At 50.0% G+C, this 13,917-nt stretch overlaps 1 protein-coding gene across 2 annotated transcripts; it reads right to left on the bottom strand.

The window, feature by feature from the left end:
* Positions 1-331: 331 nt before the first annotated feature.
* MCAT (malonyl-CoA-acyl carrier protein transacylase) lies at positions 332-11,440 on the bottom strand. Of its 2 annotated transcripts, XM_061124373.1 has the most exons (4): positions 10,969-11,417; positions 9,551-9,638; positions 4,106-4,323; positions 332-1,611 (listed from the first exon to the last, which is right to left on the bottom strand). In XM_061124373.1, the coding sequence occupies exons 1-4, from the start codon at positions 11,395-11,397 to the stop codon at positions 1,183-1,185; spliced, it is 1,164 nt and encodes a 387-aa protein (XP_060980356.1). In that variant the 5' UTR covers positions 11,398-11,417; the 3' UTR covers positions 332-1,182. The 2 variants fall into 2 exon arrangements, with proteins under 2 accessions (XP_060980356.1, XP_060980357.1); XM_061124374.1 differs by lacking the exon at positions 4,106-4,323 and having other exon boundaries at positions 1,446-1,611; positions 10,969-11,440.
* Positions 11,441-13,917: the final 2,477 nt, after the last annotated feature.

The raw sequence follows: 13,917 nt of genomic DNA, 5'->3' as shown, positions 1-13,917 counted from the left end.
CAGATACAAAGTACTACATATAAAATAGATAAAACACAAGATCGTACCATACAGCACAAGCAATGATATTCAGTTATCCTGTGATTAAACCATCATGGAAAGGAATATGAAAAAGAATGTATATATATTAGTATACCTAACTGAATCACTTAGCTGTACACCAGAAATTAATACAACAGTGTAGATTAACTAGACTTCAATTAATTACAAAAGAGACACCCTACTCAGGGTTTGACGTATGCCTACATGAGTGACGTTTCAAGACGAGCTCAGACATTTCATCCCCAGTGAGGTTTTCCCAGTATCACTGTGTAATGAAAAAACCACCCCAGAAGTTGAGAACTGATCACATTTAATACTGATATCAGGAGCAGGCCCCTGCGCGTGCTCCCGGGGTGGAGCAGACTGAGGATACGCTCGGAGGGCGGCCCGAGCTGGATGCGGCCCTGGGCACACAGCAGGCACGCTGACTGCAGTCGCAAGGGGTGACGTGGGGTGGGGGAGGACGCAGGGCCCCCAGCCGCCCTCCCCACGCTGCTCCCGCCTTGCTGAAGGACCCTCCTTCCCACCAAGGCAGAGGCCACTCGCTCCCTGGCACACAGTAGGCACTAGAGGTTTTCTGTTGGGAAGTAAACACATGGGGCACCGTCTCCCAACTGTTGAGTGATGGGGACAGAATGGCTGCCAAGGCCCGCTGGGTCCTAAAGCCCTTTGGATTCAAGGGGCACAGGAGCTAAGGTTTTGGCTGCGTTGTGTCCAGAGGAGGCTGGGCCAGCAGAGGAGGGTGTCTGGTGCTGGCCTCAAGCCATGGCCCACGGCGCCCACACGGCCAGAGGCCAGGCTTTCCCGGGCCTCAGAACACTTCTGCCTACGGAGGAGCCGCCTGGGGCCTGGGGAGGCGACGTGGTCTGCCCGGGAGGCGGGGGTGGAACCCACTGGTCTGCACAGAACCAGCACATTGCAGCTCCCCAGCGCTCAGACATGTTTCAAGGGCGGGAGAGATGGACACCGGCGTGTGAAGAAACACTCGTTTCTAGTGCTTTCCACAGGGCAGTCAAAGCATACTATCCTCCCGCTCACGCGGAGGTGGCGGCCTGACAGGAAGGCCAGGCTGGGCTCAGCCCCCTGGAGCCCGAGTCCTCCTCGGCCACAGCCCGTCCACGCCAGGGTCCGCGGGAGGCCCTACAGCGGCTGCTCTGGGTCCTCGTCGGCCTCCAGCACCTCCACGTGACTGTAGGACCTCCAGGCCTGCAGGTTACAGCTCTTCAGGATGGTGCCCAGCTGCTTCCCGGGCCCCACCTCGAACGTCTGGGGGAACGCGGTGCCCTTCTTCCTCTCGTATATGGCGTGCATCGTCTGCTCCCACTTCACCGGGGAGACCAGCTGCCGGACCAGCAGTTTCTGGATGTGTCTGGCATGCGTGTATTTGTTCCCGTCGACATTCGAGTGCACGGAAACCAGGGGCTTCTTGACATCAATCGCCTTTAACACCCGCGCCAGGGGCTCCACGGCCGGCTCCATGAGGCTGGTGTGGAACCCACCGCTAACTGGCAACATCTTGGTGCGTCTGAAGTGATACTTAGAGGAATTCTTCTGGAGAAACTGCAGAGCCTGGGAGAAACAAGAAGGGAGGTGTAAGCCAGCGAATCTCAGGGGAAGAAACACACAGCAAGGCGGTCACCACTGACCAAAGTCATCAGTCCTCCATAGAGAATATGTGTATCTCTACACACCCACGCGTGTATTTCACCCCGCACAGTTGCAAAGTCGGTGTCCCGGAAGCCCCTCTGACCATTTGCATGCCCCGCCTGGGTAGGTGACCATCCTGGGCCTCAAAGAGAGCTGAGGCCGGGAAACGCGGTCCTGTCCCAGCTCCGTCACTCACTAGCTCAGTGGCCCCAGGCAAGTCTCTGAACTTCCTTTATTCCATCCGTGAAGTGAGCACAATTTCATCTACTTCATAAGACTGCTGGGAAGTGACCAGACAGGAGGTGTGAAAGGATCTGATACACAATAAAAGCGCTATCTAATCCTGCTACTCATCATAACTGTTAAAGCTTGTTTCCTTGTTACTCTGTAAACTTCAAGATGACAGTTCAGGAGGCTCCGAGTCTCATGTCCCAATCCAGGCTCTGAAAGCTCTCATCTGGGGCTTCCCTAGAGAAGGCCAAAGCTCTCCTTCCCTGCGGCCCGAAGTCACTCCCCGAGGGCTCCTCTGTCCAGAGGGGCCTCTGGGACTAACAGGCCCAGACTCAGAACCACTACATACTTGGCAAATATCTTTGAACAGTGTATATTCTTAAGAGATCCTGAGCCCTCAGGACACAGCCCAAGGCATACGACCCTGATAGCCATTCCCTGGGATCCAGCAAAGGGCTTCCTATGCACTAAACCGTCTGCTGCGGCTCTCCAACCTGACGCCACCCATGGCCTGCTCAGAAGCTGAGCTAGCTGATCCCAAAGACTCAAGGAAAGTCATGGTAGCTGAACGACCTTGGGCAATTTTGCTTTATCCATCTCTGCCTCAATTTCCTCACCTGCAAAATGGGGATAACAACAATAGTTATCTCAGGACTGCGATAAGAACCATGCCTGGCATACAAGCCCTACGGAAGGGTTAGCAATTACTGCCTTGTTACCGAGCCCTGAGATTGGGAACACGGAAAAATATAGCAGGGGAGCTCTCTGTGCCACAAAGGGGACGAGGGGCTGATATTTTCGGTTGGATGGTGGTTGTTTGGCCCGCCCCGTGGGCCCCGCCCTGCAGGAATGTAGCCTGTGCCCAGGCAAGGCTGGTGCAGTGGCTCATAAGAGGTCACTAGCCTGTGCCCTGAGTCTGTCTATTCCACACCAAGGTCACTGAGCTGTCTGAGCCCTGGAGCAAAAGCCACGTGGAACAGAGCCCAGTACAGAGAACCGTCACGGAGGGTGATGCACGCGTGTGGGCAGCACAGAGGGGGCTGGGCCGTCACTGCAGCAGAGTCCAGCCTGACCTGGTGCTTCACGCCCAGGACCATGCTCCATCCGTCTCCATCACCCCGAGGGATGTGCCTCTGGTGCGTCTCAACAGAGGCCTCATGGACTCCACAGCCCAAGCCCTTCCCACCTCACCTGTAGCTGTCTGATCACCGGCCCCTATGGAGACAGCTGCTCAGCAGCACTTCCTGCATCACTGCTGGGGTCTAACTCTTTCTGGGGGAAGTCTCTGGACTCACCCCACTCGAGTTCCAGGCGTCAAGGCCACAGTCCCAGGGTCCAGAGGCTCCTGTGCCTGGCGCTCAGCCCAGGCCCGGGTCTAGCAGAGGGCAAGCTGTTCCACATCGACCGCTGGGGAGAGCTCCGCTGCCCGGGGGGCCTGCTGCACCTAAGCTCTTTGCTACAGTACTTCCCGCTGCACCAAAAGGCTGAATCTGGGAAGCCCGGGAGTCGCCGCCTGGACTGGATGCCCACCTGTCTGGGAGCCCTAGAGGGAGACGCCTGCCCCTCCTGGCCCATTCCGGGCTTCCTTCTAAGACTACTAGTGGGAATGAATAGCCAGCTCCGTGACGAACTTGGGGCCACTGCAGCTGATCTTCCCATCATCTCAGAACGGTCCCAGGAGGAACCGCTGGCTCTCCCTGATTCAGAGAAGATACAGAAGGACCCCTGTACACCGACCGGCAAGGCCTTACCGAGGGGAGGAGCCCAGCACGGTTGAGTGGAGAACAGATGTGAGCCCTCCTCCCGCCTCCACCATCACGGGCACTGGCCTCTCTGCCTCAGCTTCCTGCAGCGAAGCCGCCCTGGTCACAGCACAGGACCAGCCCTGAGGACTGGATGAGCTGAGCCAAGACGGGGCAGCACCGGCCTGACTTCTGCACCCCACAGGCCCCCAGCCAGGCTCACAGAACTGCCCCTTCTGTTTGGGGCGCCTCCTGGCCTGGGATGCCCCTGCTCTTGGCAACCCCACTCTCTGCGTGTCCACCAGACATGTCGGCCCTCAGATACTTCCTAATACCAGGGTTGAGCAGAGTGCCCACTAGGCTCGGCGGGCCGCCGGGTATGCAGTAATTCCACCTTCTGCACCCGACCGGGCTGTAGGTAGGCTGCTCCCGCCAACACCAACCTCCAGGTGTCCTGAGATCACCCTGCAGTCAGGAAAGAGGTAGTTGGACACCTCACACACGGGGTTCTCTATGCCCCGAGTCCTGCAGTGTTCCTGGGCTTCCAGACAGGCGACGGCGAACTTGGACTGACGCTGGCCGAGGACGGACAGCATACCACTGGGGACAGCTTCCGAGGCTTCCTGCATGGCCTCAGCTCGAATTTTCACTGCGTACAGACCTACGCGGAGAGAAGTGCATTTGGAAAAATCAGGGCACGTGATCGAGAAGGGAAGCCCAGACCTGAGGAACAAAGCTGGAGACGTGGGCACTGGGGTCCATCGCCAGCCTGCAAGCCGCCACTCCAAGGACCCGACTGCACAGAGACGGTCCCCAACCAGCAGGGAGCAAGGCACAGTCCCGGCACAGTACAGATGAACCCATGGAGCTTCCTGCCTGAGAGCTGGCTGGTGCAGGACGGCGGTTCTTAACCAGGGTGATTCCCCCCAGGGCGGTGTCTGGAAACAGCTTTTGATCATTGGGGCGGTGGGGGGCGCCACTGACATCTAGTGGGCACAGGCCAGGCATGCGGTTCAACAGCCTACGATAAACAGCCTCCAAGTAAGGGTCATCTGGTCCAAAACGTCAACAGTGCTGCTGAGAAGCCCTGGCATAGAGTGGAAAGGAAAAGACTTTGAGCTGCATCACTTAAGGGAAGTCATAACCTCCTTCCAGGTCAAATTTCTGGCTAGTACAATGAAGATAATAATATCTAGCCTGCCTGAACTGTAGTGAAAACTGGGAACTACAAATTATTTCAGAGAAATGGCGCTGAACAAGGAAAATAATTAAGAACCTTTAGATGCTTGGAATGTACAAAGATGCTTGTACAAACTACAAACAAGTACATGAATTTTAATGACATAATTATCATAAATCAAGCATGACTGCCCTCACTGGAAAGCTCGGCACTGGCAAGGCAGATGAACTGGAAGGCAGGGCTCCCGGCTCAGTGTGGCTCAAGTGTGAAGCGGGAGGACAGGGCTGTGTGCCCAGGGAGGCAGCTCCCATGATCATGATGTGAGAACGGACTGAACACGATTCACAACAGCCAGGACACAGAAACAGCCCGTGTCCACAGGTGAACGGATAAAGAAGACGTGATGTGTATATATACAATAGAGTGCCACTCAGCCACTAAAAAGAATGAAATAAAGCCATCTGCGGCCACATGCGTGAACCTAGAGACTATCATGCTAAATGAAGTAAGTCAGAAAGACAAGTACCATGTGGTATCAGTCACACGCGGAATCTAAAATACGACACAGGGGGACTTCTCTGATGATTCAGTGATTAAGCATTTGCGTTCCAATGCCAGGGATGCGGGTTTGAACCCTGGTAGGGGAACTAGCATTCTGCATGCGGCAGGGCAACTAAGCCACAACTAGAGAGAAGCCCACGCGCTATAACAAAGAGCTGATGCAGCCAAAAATAAATAAATAAAATATGGAAACAACAACTAAAAAAACCCCAACACCAATGAACATGCCTCAGAAACAGACTCAGATACAGAGACCAGACCACTTGTGGCCGCCAAGGGGGAGGGGAGGTGGGGAAGAAGAGGACCGAGAGTTTGGGACTCGCAGACGCCAACTATGATGCACGGGGACACACTCAATATCCTGTGATAAGACATAGGTAAATGAAGATGAAAAGGTATATATGTATAACTGAATCACTTCACTGAAGAGCAGAAATTGACACAACATTGTAAATTCACTATAGTTCAGTAAAAACAGAAGAAAAAAGAATGGACTGCAATTACTGGATAGCGTCGCCCTGGTCCTGGGCCTGCTCCCTGGTGGGGAGGAGATGATCAGACCAAGAAGCAGTTAAGGGACGAGACCAGGGTTTGATGGGACAACATGGTCAGAGGAACAAACCCTGCACCCTTTCTCTCAACACATCTTCATTCTCCCAGCACTGTGTATGTCTGTGCTGGAGTTTTAGCCCCTTACACAAGCAGAACTGTGGAGCAAACACATTAAGAGCCCGTGTTAGGAGGCAGGAGGGCACACACAGAAACGTGGATACCTTCCCAGGCAGGCATTAAATGACTGCAAACTGTCAAGTGAAAAAACACGTGTCAATAATTCTGCAAATTTTGTACACATTAAACTATATTTCTATAAAGTATCTTTATTAGGGTGAAAAAATACGAAAAATTTTTTCACTTTCTTGACCAGGCTTTCTTTCTATAATGCATTTTAAAAAAAGAGGTGAAATTCACATAAAATATAACCAGTTTTAAGTGCACAAATGCAGTGGTATTTGTGGTATCCAGCATGTACAGGACCTTCCCGGTGGTCCAGTGGTTAAGAATCCACCAGCAAAGGCTGGGACACAGGTTCAATCCGTGCTCTGGGAAGCTTCCACATGCTGTCAGGCAGCTAGGCTTGTAGGCAGCAACTACTGAGGCCACACCCTAGAGCCGGTGCTCTGCAACATGAGAAGCCTGTGCACCGCAACTACAGACAAGCCCCCGTGCAGCAACAAACACCCGGCACGGCCAAAAAAACCTTCCCATCAGCCCACAAAACACCCCACCCCCACCGAGCAACCGCTCTCCATTTCTCCTTCCCTCCACCCCCCGTAACCTCTAATCGGTTGTCTCTATGAATTTATGTATTCCGGACATTTCATATAAAAATAAGTGAGTTCTGTGTCTGGCTTCTGTCACCTAGCATGTTTCCGATGTTCATCCATGGGGCCACATCAGTATTTTCTTTCTTTTTATGGCTGAATAATATTCCACTGGATCAAGCTACCACAATTTGTTTATCCACTCATCTGATTATGGACATTTGGATCATTTCTACCTTTTGGAAATGAATATGAATAACGCTGTTACAAACATCTCTGTACAAGTTTTCCAGTGTGGACATGTGTTTTCATTTCTTAGGTACAGACCTGTGAGCAGAACTACTGGGTCACAAGGTAATTCCATGTTTAACTTGAGGATCCACCAAACTGTTTCCACAATGGCTGCACTGCTTTGTATTTCATCTGTGTGTGAGGTTCCTACATCCTTGCCAACACTTACTATTTTCCTCTTGTTTTTTTAAATTAAAGCCATCCTGGTGGGCATGAAGTGGTACCTCACTGTGGTTTTGATTTGCATTTCCCTAATGGCTGGTGGTCTGGCATTCCCATCTCTAAGAATTTTCCACAGTTTGTTGTGATACACACAGTCAAAAGCTTTGGCATAGTCGATAAAACAGAAGTAGTTGTTTTTTTGGAACTCTCTCGCTTTTTTAATGATCCAACGGATGTTGGCAATTTGATCTCTGGGTCCTCTGCCTTTTCTAAATCCAGCTTGAGCATCTGGAAGTTCATGGTTCATGTACTGTTGAAGCCTGGCATGGAGAATTTTAAGCATTACTTTACTAGCATGTGAGATGAGTACAGCTGTGTGGTAGATTGAGCATTCTTTGGCATTGCCTTTCTTTGGGATTGGAATGAAAACTGACCTTTTCCAGTCCTGTGGCCACTGCTGAGTTTTCCAAATTTGCTGGCATATTGAGCGCAGCACTTTCACAGCATCATCTTTTAGGATTTGAAATAGCTCAGCCCTGGAATTCCATCACCTCCACTAGCTTTGCTCATAGTGATGCTTCCTAAGGCCCACTTGACCTCACATTCCAGAATGTCTAGCTCTAGATGAGTGATCACACTAGCATGATTATCTGGGTCATGAAGATCTTTTCTATATAGTTCTTCTGTGTATTCTTGCCACCTTTTCTTAATATCTTCTGCTTCTGTTAGGTCCCTACCATTTCTGTCCTTTATTGCGCCCATCTTTGCATAAAATGTTCCCTTGGTATCTCTAATTTTCTTGAAGGGATCTCTAGTCTTTCCAACAAACTATGGAAAATTCTTAAAGAAATGGGAATACCAGACCACCTGACCTGCCTCCTGAGAAATCTGTATGCAGGTCAGGAAGCAACAGTTAGAACTGGACATAGAACAACAGACTGGTTCCAAATTGAGAAAGGAGTATGTCAAGGCTTATATTGTCCCCTTGCTTCTTTAATTTATATGCAGAAAACATCATACAAAATGCCAAGCTGGATGAAGCACAAGCTGGAATCAAGATTTCCGGGAGAAATAGCAATAACCTCAGACATGCATATGACACCACACTTACGGCAGAAAGCGAGAAAGAACTAAAGAGCTTCTTCATGAAAGTGAAAAAGGAGAGTGAAAAAGTTGGCTTAAAACTCAACATTCAGAAAACTAAGATCATGGCATCTGGTCCCATCACTTGATGGCAAATAGATGGGGAAACAATGGAAACAGTGAGAGACTTTATTTTCTTGGGCTCCAAAATCACTGCAGATGGTGACTGCAGCCATGAAATTAAAAGATGCTTGCTCCTTGGAAGAAAAGCGATGACCAACCCAGAGAGCATGTTAAAAAGCAAAGACACTACTTTGCTAACAAAGGTCTGTCTAGTCAAGGCTATGGTTTTTTCCAGTAGTCATGTATGGATGTCAGAGTTGGACCATAAAGAAAGCTGAGCGCTGAAGAATGGATGCTTTTGAACTGTGGTGTTTGAGAAGACTCTTGAGAGTCCCTTGGACTGCAAGGAGATCCAACCAGTCCATCCTAAAGGAAATCAGTCCTGAATATTCATTAAAAGGACTGATGTTGAAGCTGAAACTCCAATCCTTTGGCCACGTGATGAGAAGAACTGACTCATTTGAAAAGACCGTGATGCTGGGAAAGATTAAAAGCGAGAGGAGAAGGGGATGACAGAGGATGAGATGGTTGGATGGCATCACCGACTCAATGAGCATGACTTTGAGTTTGAGTAAGCTTCAGGAGTTCACGATGAACAGGGAAGCCTGGTGTACTGCAGTCCATGGGGTCGCAAAGAGTCGGACATGACTGAGCAACTGAACTGAACTCAATGACTGGTGATGTTGCACATCTTGTCATATACTCTTTGGTTCTTTGTAGATCTTTACAGACATGTCTATTCAAGTCCTTTGTACTTAACTATAAGCAAAATGTTTACCTGTTTATACACAAAAACCTTAAGAAATGAAACTAATCTCAAGATCAAACACTGATTTACTCTCTTTCACTTAATGAGTACCTACTGAGCATCTACCACATGACAGGCACTGGAGGTCCACGAGTGGACCAAGAATGCACAGGAACAGTGGGACAGACAGAAAAGCAAGATGCTTTCACAAGACTACAAGGAGAAAGGAATTCCCTGATGAATCGTTCAAGATGAAAATCAGGTGAAGTCTGGTCCTCAGATCCCACTGTCATCTCCACCCATGTGCCCCCTTCTCTAACTCTGAGTAGGTCCAGAATTGTTTCTGGCAGTGCCCCTTTCCTCAGTGGGCCCTGCAAGACAACACCCCGTGCATCAAATCAATCCCCTTCCTGTGTACCTTCAGAAAACTCCATGGCTCCAGCGAACACTAGGGCTGCAAATTCTCCCACGCTGAATCCAGCAGCAGCAACACAGTTCTCAATGACCTGCAGGGACAGATGCAGAAGAACATGAGGCCGAATTCTCGGGGGAGTTCAGTCTGGGGCTCTGCACTTGCGCGCTGACGGTGTTCAGTGGCTCAGTGAGCCAGGTTCTGCTGGCCTGGTGCTCCAGCTGGAGGACAACACACTGAAGTGGCTTTGACCATCACTGACCAGCCCTTTACGGATGAGGAACTTCCCTGGCAGTGGAGGTCAAACCCTGCCGTTGGACTCCGTGGATAAGCTGTGACTCCAACCCAGGGCTCTGGATTCTCCTGCTTCTGCCTCTCAGGCCCATGGAGACACAGGGCACTAAGTACAAAAGTTAAGCGCATGACCTTCAGAGTCAGAGAGCAGGATCTGATGCTCAGCCTGGGAGAGTTCCCTAACCTCCTTGCCTCAGTTATCTCATCTGTGAAATGGGCAGAGCAGGACCTATCCCCACAGGGTTGCTAAGAGAGAATTACATGGAGATAAAGGCTCTAAATCGCTCAGCACAGACCTGGCCCAGGATAAACACTGGATGAATGTTATTATCACGACTTCACAGGACCCCTTAAGCTAATTACTATCTCTGCTGTCCTCTTTCCCCATCCATAAAATAATGCTACCAACCTCACAAGGCTGTGGTGAGGATGAAATGGGGGTAAAGCTCTGTCTTAACATGTTTTGATATTAAATCATCCCACAACTTCAAGTGAAGAAATACTTTCATCATCTTCTCAACGACCCTTCATAAAGGTTCATCCTTCTAAAACCGTTTAGTAATTCATTAAATGATTGAGGATCACTTACATTCGAAACCCGGCCCTTCACTCCCTTCACACACTAGGCAATTTTCACAGTATATTTTATTCTCTGCTATCTATCTCCCTGCAAGGAGATCCAACCAGTCCATCCTAAAGGAAATCAGCCCTGAATATTCATTGGAAGGACTGATGCTGAAGTTGAAACTCCAATGCTCTGGCCACCTGATGCGAAGAACTGACTCATTTGAAAAGACCCTGATGCTGGGAAAGATTGAAGGCGGGAGGGAGACCACAGAGGATGAGATTGGTTGGATGGCATCACCGACGCGATGGACAAGAGTCTGAGTAAGCTCGGGGAGTCGCTGATGGACAGGGAGGCCTGGCGTGCTGCAGTCCATGGGGTCGCAAACAGTCGGACACGACTGAGCGACTGAACTGATCTATTTCCCTTCCCTAATACACAAGCACCGATTCTCGTTTTGCTTACGCCAGTTTATCTCCTGCGCCTACAACAGCGCCTGGCACAGGTGGGACCTCAGGAAAGACCTGCCAAACCGAAGTCGGACGCGGGGAGCCCGGGGCCTCACCGCCGGCTGCAGGTGATGCAGTTTCTCCACGGCGGCCAGCGAAGCCACGAAGACAGCGGGCTGGCAGTGCACGGTGCGGTCCAGGGCCTCCTGCGGCCCGCGCAAGCTCAGCTCCAGCAGGTCGTAGCCGAGCACGCGGCGGGCGGCGTCGTAAAGCTCGCGGACGCGCGGGTAGCGGAGCAGCCCGCGGCCCATGCCCACCACCTGGCTGCCCTGGCCGGGGAAGAGCAGCACAGAGCACTGGCCCGGCTCCCGCCGTCCCGCCGCCGCCTCCGCGTCCCGGGACCCTCCGTCCGCCGCTGTCGCCTCTCGTAGCAGCGCCGCCACATCCACAGCAGCCGGCGGAGGCCGCGGCCAGTTCGAGGAGCCGCGACGGCCGCTCACGCTCCGGGCCCAGGCCCGGGCGGCCCGCGCGACCCGGACACTCATGGTGAGGGAACCCGGCCCCCACGCTCGTCACCGGGGCGACCGAGGCCCGACATCCGGCGGCGCGGCGCGGTCCTTGACGTATTTCCCGCCGGGCGGGCCGAGGCACCAGCGCAGAGAAAGGTTCCGCGGGTACCAGTTCCCGCCCAGGCTCTGAAACTGGTGCCTGGGCTCTGGGGATCCGTGGGGCACGTGCTAATTTAAACTCGCGCTGGAAAGAAGAAAACAGCACACCGCACCCTGAGCCCTCATAAACATTTATGGACTAAGCAACTTAGCGCAAGGTAATATTCGACCTAGCGGTGGAAAAGCGCTTGAAACGTTTCCATGTTCTTTATTGTATTTGATTAACCACCAGTGGTGTGCTCTCGTTTATGTTAATAATTCCGACAGCCCAGACACACTGTAAGCTTTCAGTAAACATCTGTTACATTGAACAGAGTCCGGGGTATTTTTCAAATATTAGCCTGTTTTAATTCCTCACAGTAACGCTATGGTTACTTTGGCCTTGGAGTACAGAATGAAGCAGGGCAAAGGCTAATAGAGTTCTGCCAAGAGAAGGCACTGGTCATAGCAAACACCCTCTTCCAATAACACAAGAGAAGACCCTACACATGGACATCACCAGATGGTCAATGCTGAAATCAGATTGATTATATTCTTTGCAGCCAAAGATGGAGAAGCTCTATATAGTCAGCAAAAACAAGTCTGGGAGCTGACTGTGGTTCAGATCAGGAACTCCTTATTGCCAAATTCAGACTTAAATTGAAGAAAGTAAGGAAAACCACTAGACCATTCAGGTATGACCTAAATCAAATCCCTTACAGTGAAAGTGAGAAATAGATTTAAGGGACTAGATCTGATAGAGTGCCTGATGAACTATGGATGGTGGTTCATGACACTGTATAGGAGGCAGGGATCAAGACCATTCCCCCAAAAAAGAAATGCAAAAAAGCAAAATGGCTGTCTGAGGAGGCCTTACAAACAGCTGTGGAAAGAAGAGAAGTGAAAAGCAAAGGAGAAAAGGAAAGATATACCCATTTGAATGCAGAGTTCCAAAGAATAGCAAGGAGAGATAAGAAAGCCTTCTTCAGTGATCAGTGCAAAGAAATAGAGGAATAAGAATAGAATGGGAACAACTAGAGATCTCTTCAAGAAAATTAGAGATAGCAAGGGAACATTTCATGCAAAGATGGGCACAATAAAGGACAGAAATGGTAGGGACCTAACAGAAGCAGAAGATATTAAGAAGCGGTGGCAAGAATACACAGAAGAACTATACAAAAATGATTTTCACGACCCAGATAATCATGATGGTATGATCACTCACCTAGAGCCAGACATACTGGAATGTGAAGTCAAGTGGGCCTTAGGAATGATCACTATGAACAAGGCTAGTGGGGGTGATGGAATTCCAGTTGAGCTGTTTCAGATCCTAAAAGATGATACTGTGAAAGTGCTGCACTCAATATGTCAGCAAATTTGGAAAACTCAGCAGTGACCACAGGACTGGAAAAGGTCAGTTTTCATTCCAATCCCAAAGAGAGGCAATGCCAAAGAATGTTCAAACCACTGCACAGTTGCACTCATCTCACACGCTAGTAAAGTAATGCTCAAAATTCTCCAAGCCAGGTTTCAATAGTGCATGAACTGTGAACTTCCAGATGTTCAAGCTGGTTTTAGAAAAGGCAGAGGAGCCAGAGGTCAAATTGCCAACATTCGTTGGATTATCGATAAAGCAAGAGAGTTCCAGAAAAACATCTATTTCTGTTATTGACTATGCCAAAACCTTTGACTGTGTGGATCACAATAAACTGTGGCAAATTCTGAAAGAGATGGGCATACCAGACCACCTGACCTGCCTCTTGAGAACCTGTATGCAGGTCAGGAAGCAACGGTTAGAACTGGACATTGAACAACAGACTGGTTCCAAATAGGAAAAGGAGTATGTCAAGGCTGTATATTGTCACCCTGCTTATTTAACTTATATGTAGAGTACATCATGAGAAATGCTGGGCTGGAAGAAGAACAAGCTGGAATCAAGACTGCCAGGAGAAATACCAATAACCTCAGATATGCAGATGACACCACCCTTATGGCAGAAAGTGAAGAAGAACGAAAGTGATGAAAGTGAAAGAAGAGAGTGAAAAAGTTGGCTTAAAGCTCAACATTCAGAAAACTAAGATCATGGCATCCGGTCCCATCACTTCATGGAAAATAGATGGGGAAACAGTGAGAGACTTCATTTTTTGTGCTCCAAAGTCACTGCAGATGGTGACTGCAGCCATGAAATTAAAAGACTCTTACTCCTTGGAAGAAAAGTTATGACCAACCTAGACGGCATATTAAAAAGCAGAGATATCACTTTGCCAACAAAGGTCTGTCTAGTCAAGGCTATGGTTTTTTCCAGTAGTCATGTATGGATATGAGAGCTGGACTATAAAGAAAGCTGAGAGCTGAAGAATGGATGCTTTTGAACTGTGGTGTTGGAGAAGACTCTTGAGAGTCCCTTGGACAGCAAGG

Source organism: Dama dama, chromosome 22 (assembly GCF_033118175.1).
Source record: "Dama dama isolate Ldn47 chromosome 22, ASM3311817v1, whole genome shotgun sequence".
Classification (NCBI taxonomy): domain Eukaryota; kingdom Metazoa; phylum Chordata; class Mammalia; order Artiodactyla; family Cervidae; genus Dama; species Dama dama.
The sequence above is the reverse complement of the archived record's forward strand: the minus strand, read 5'-3'. Positions and strand labels throughout refer to the sequence as shown.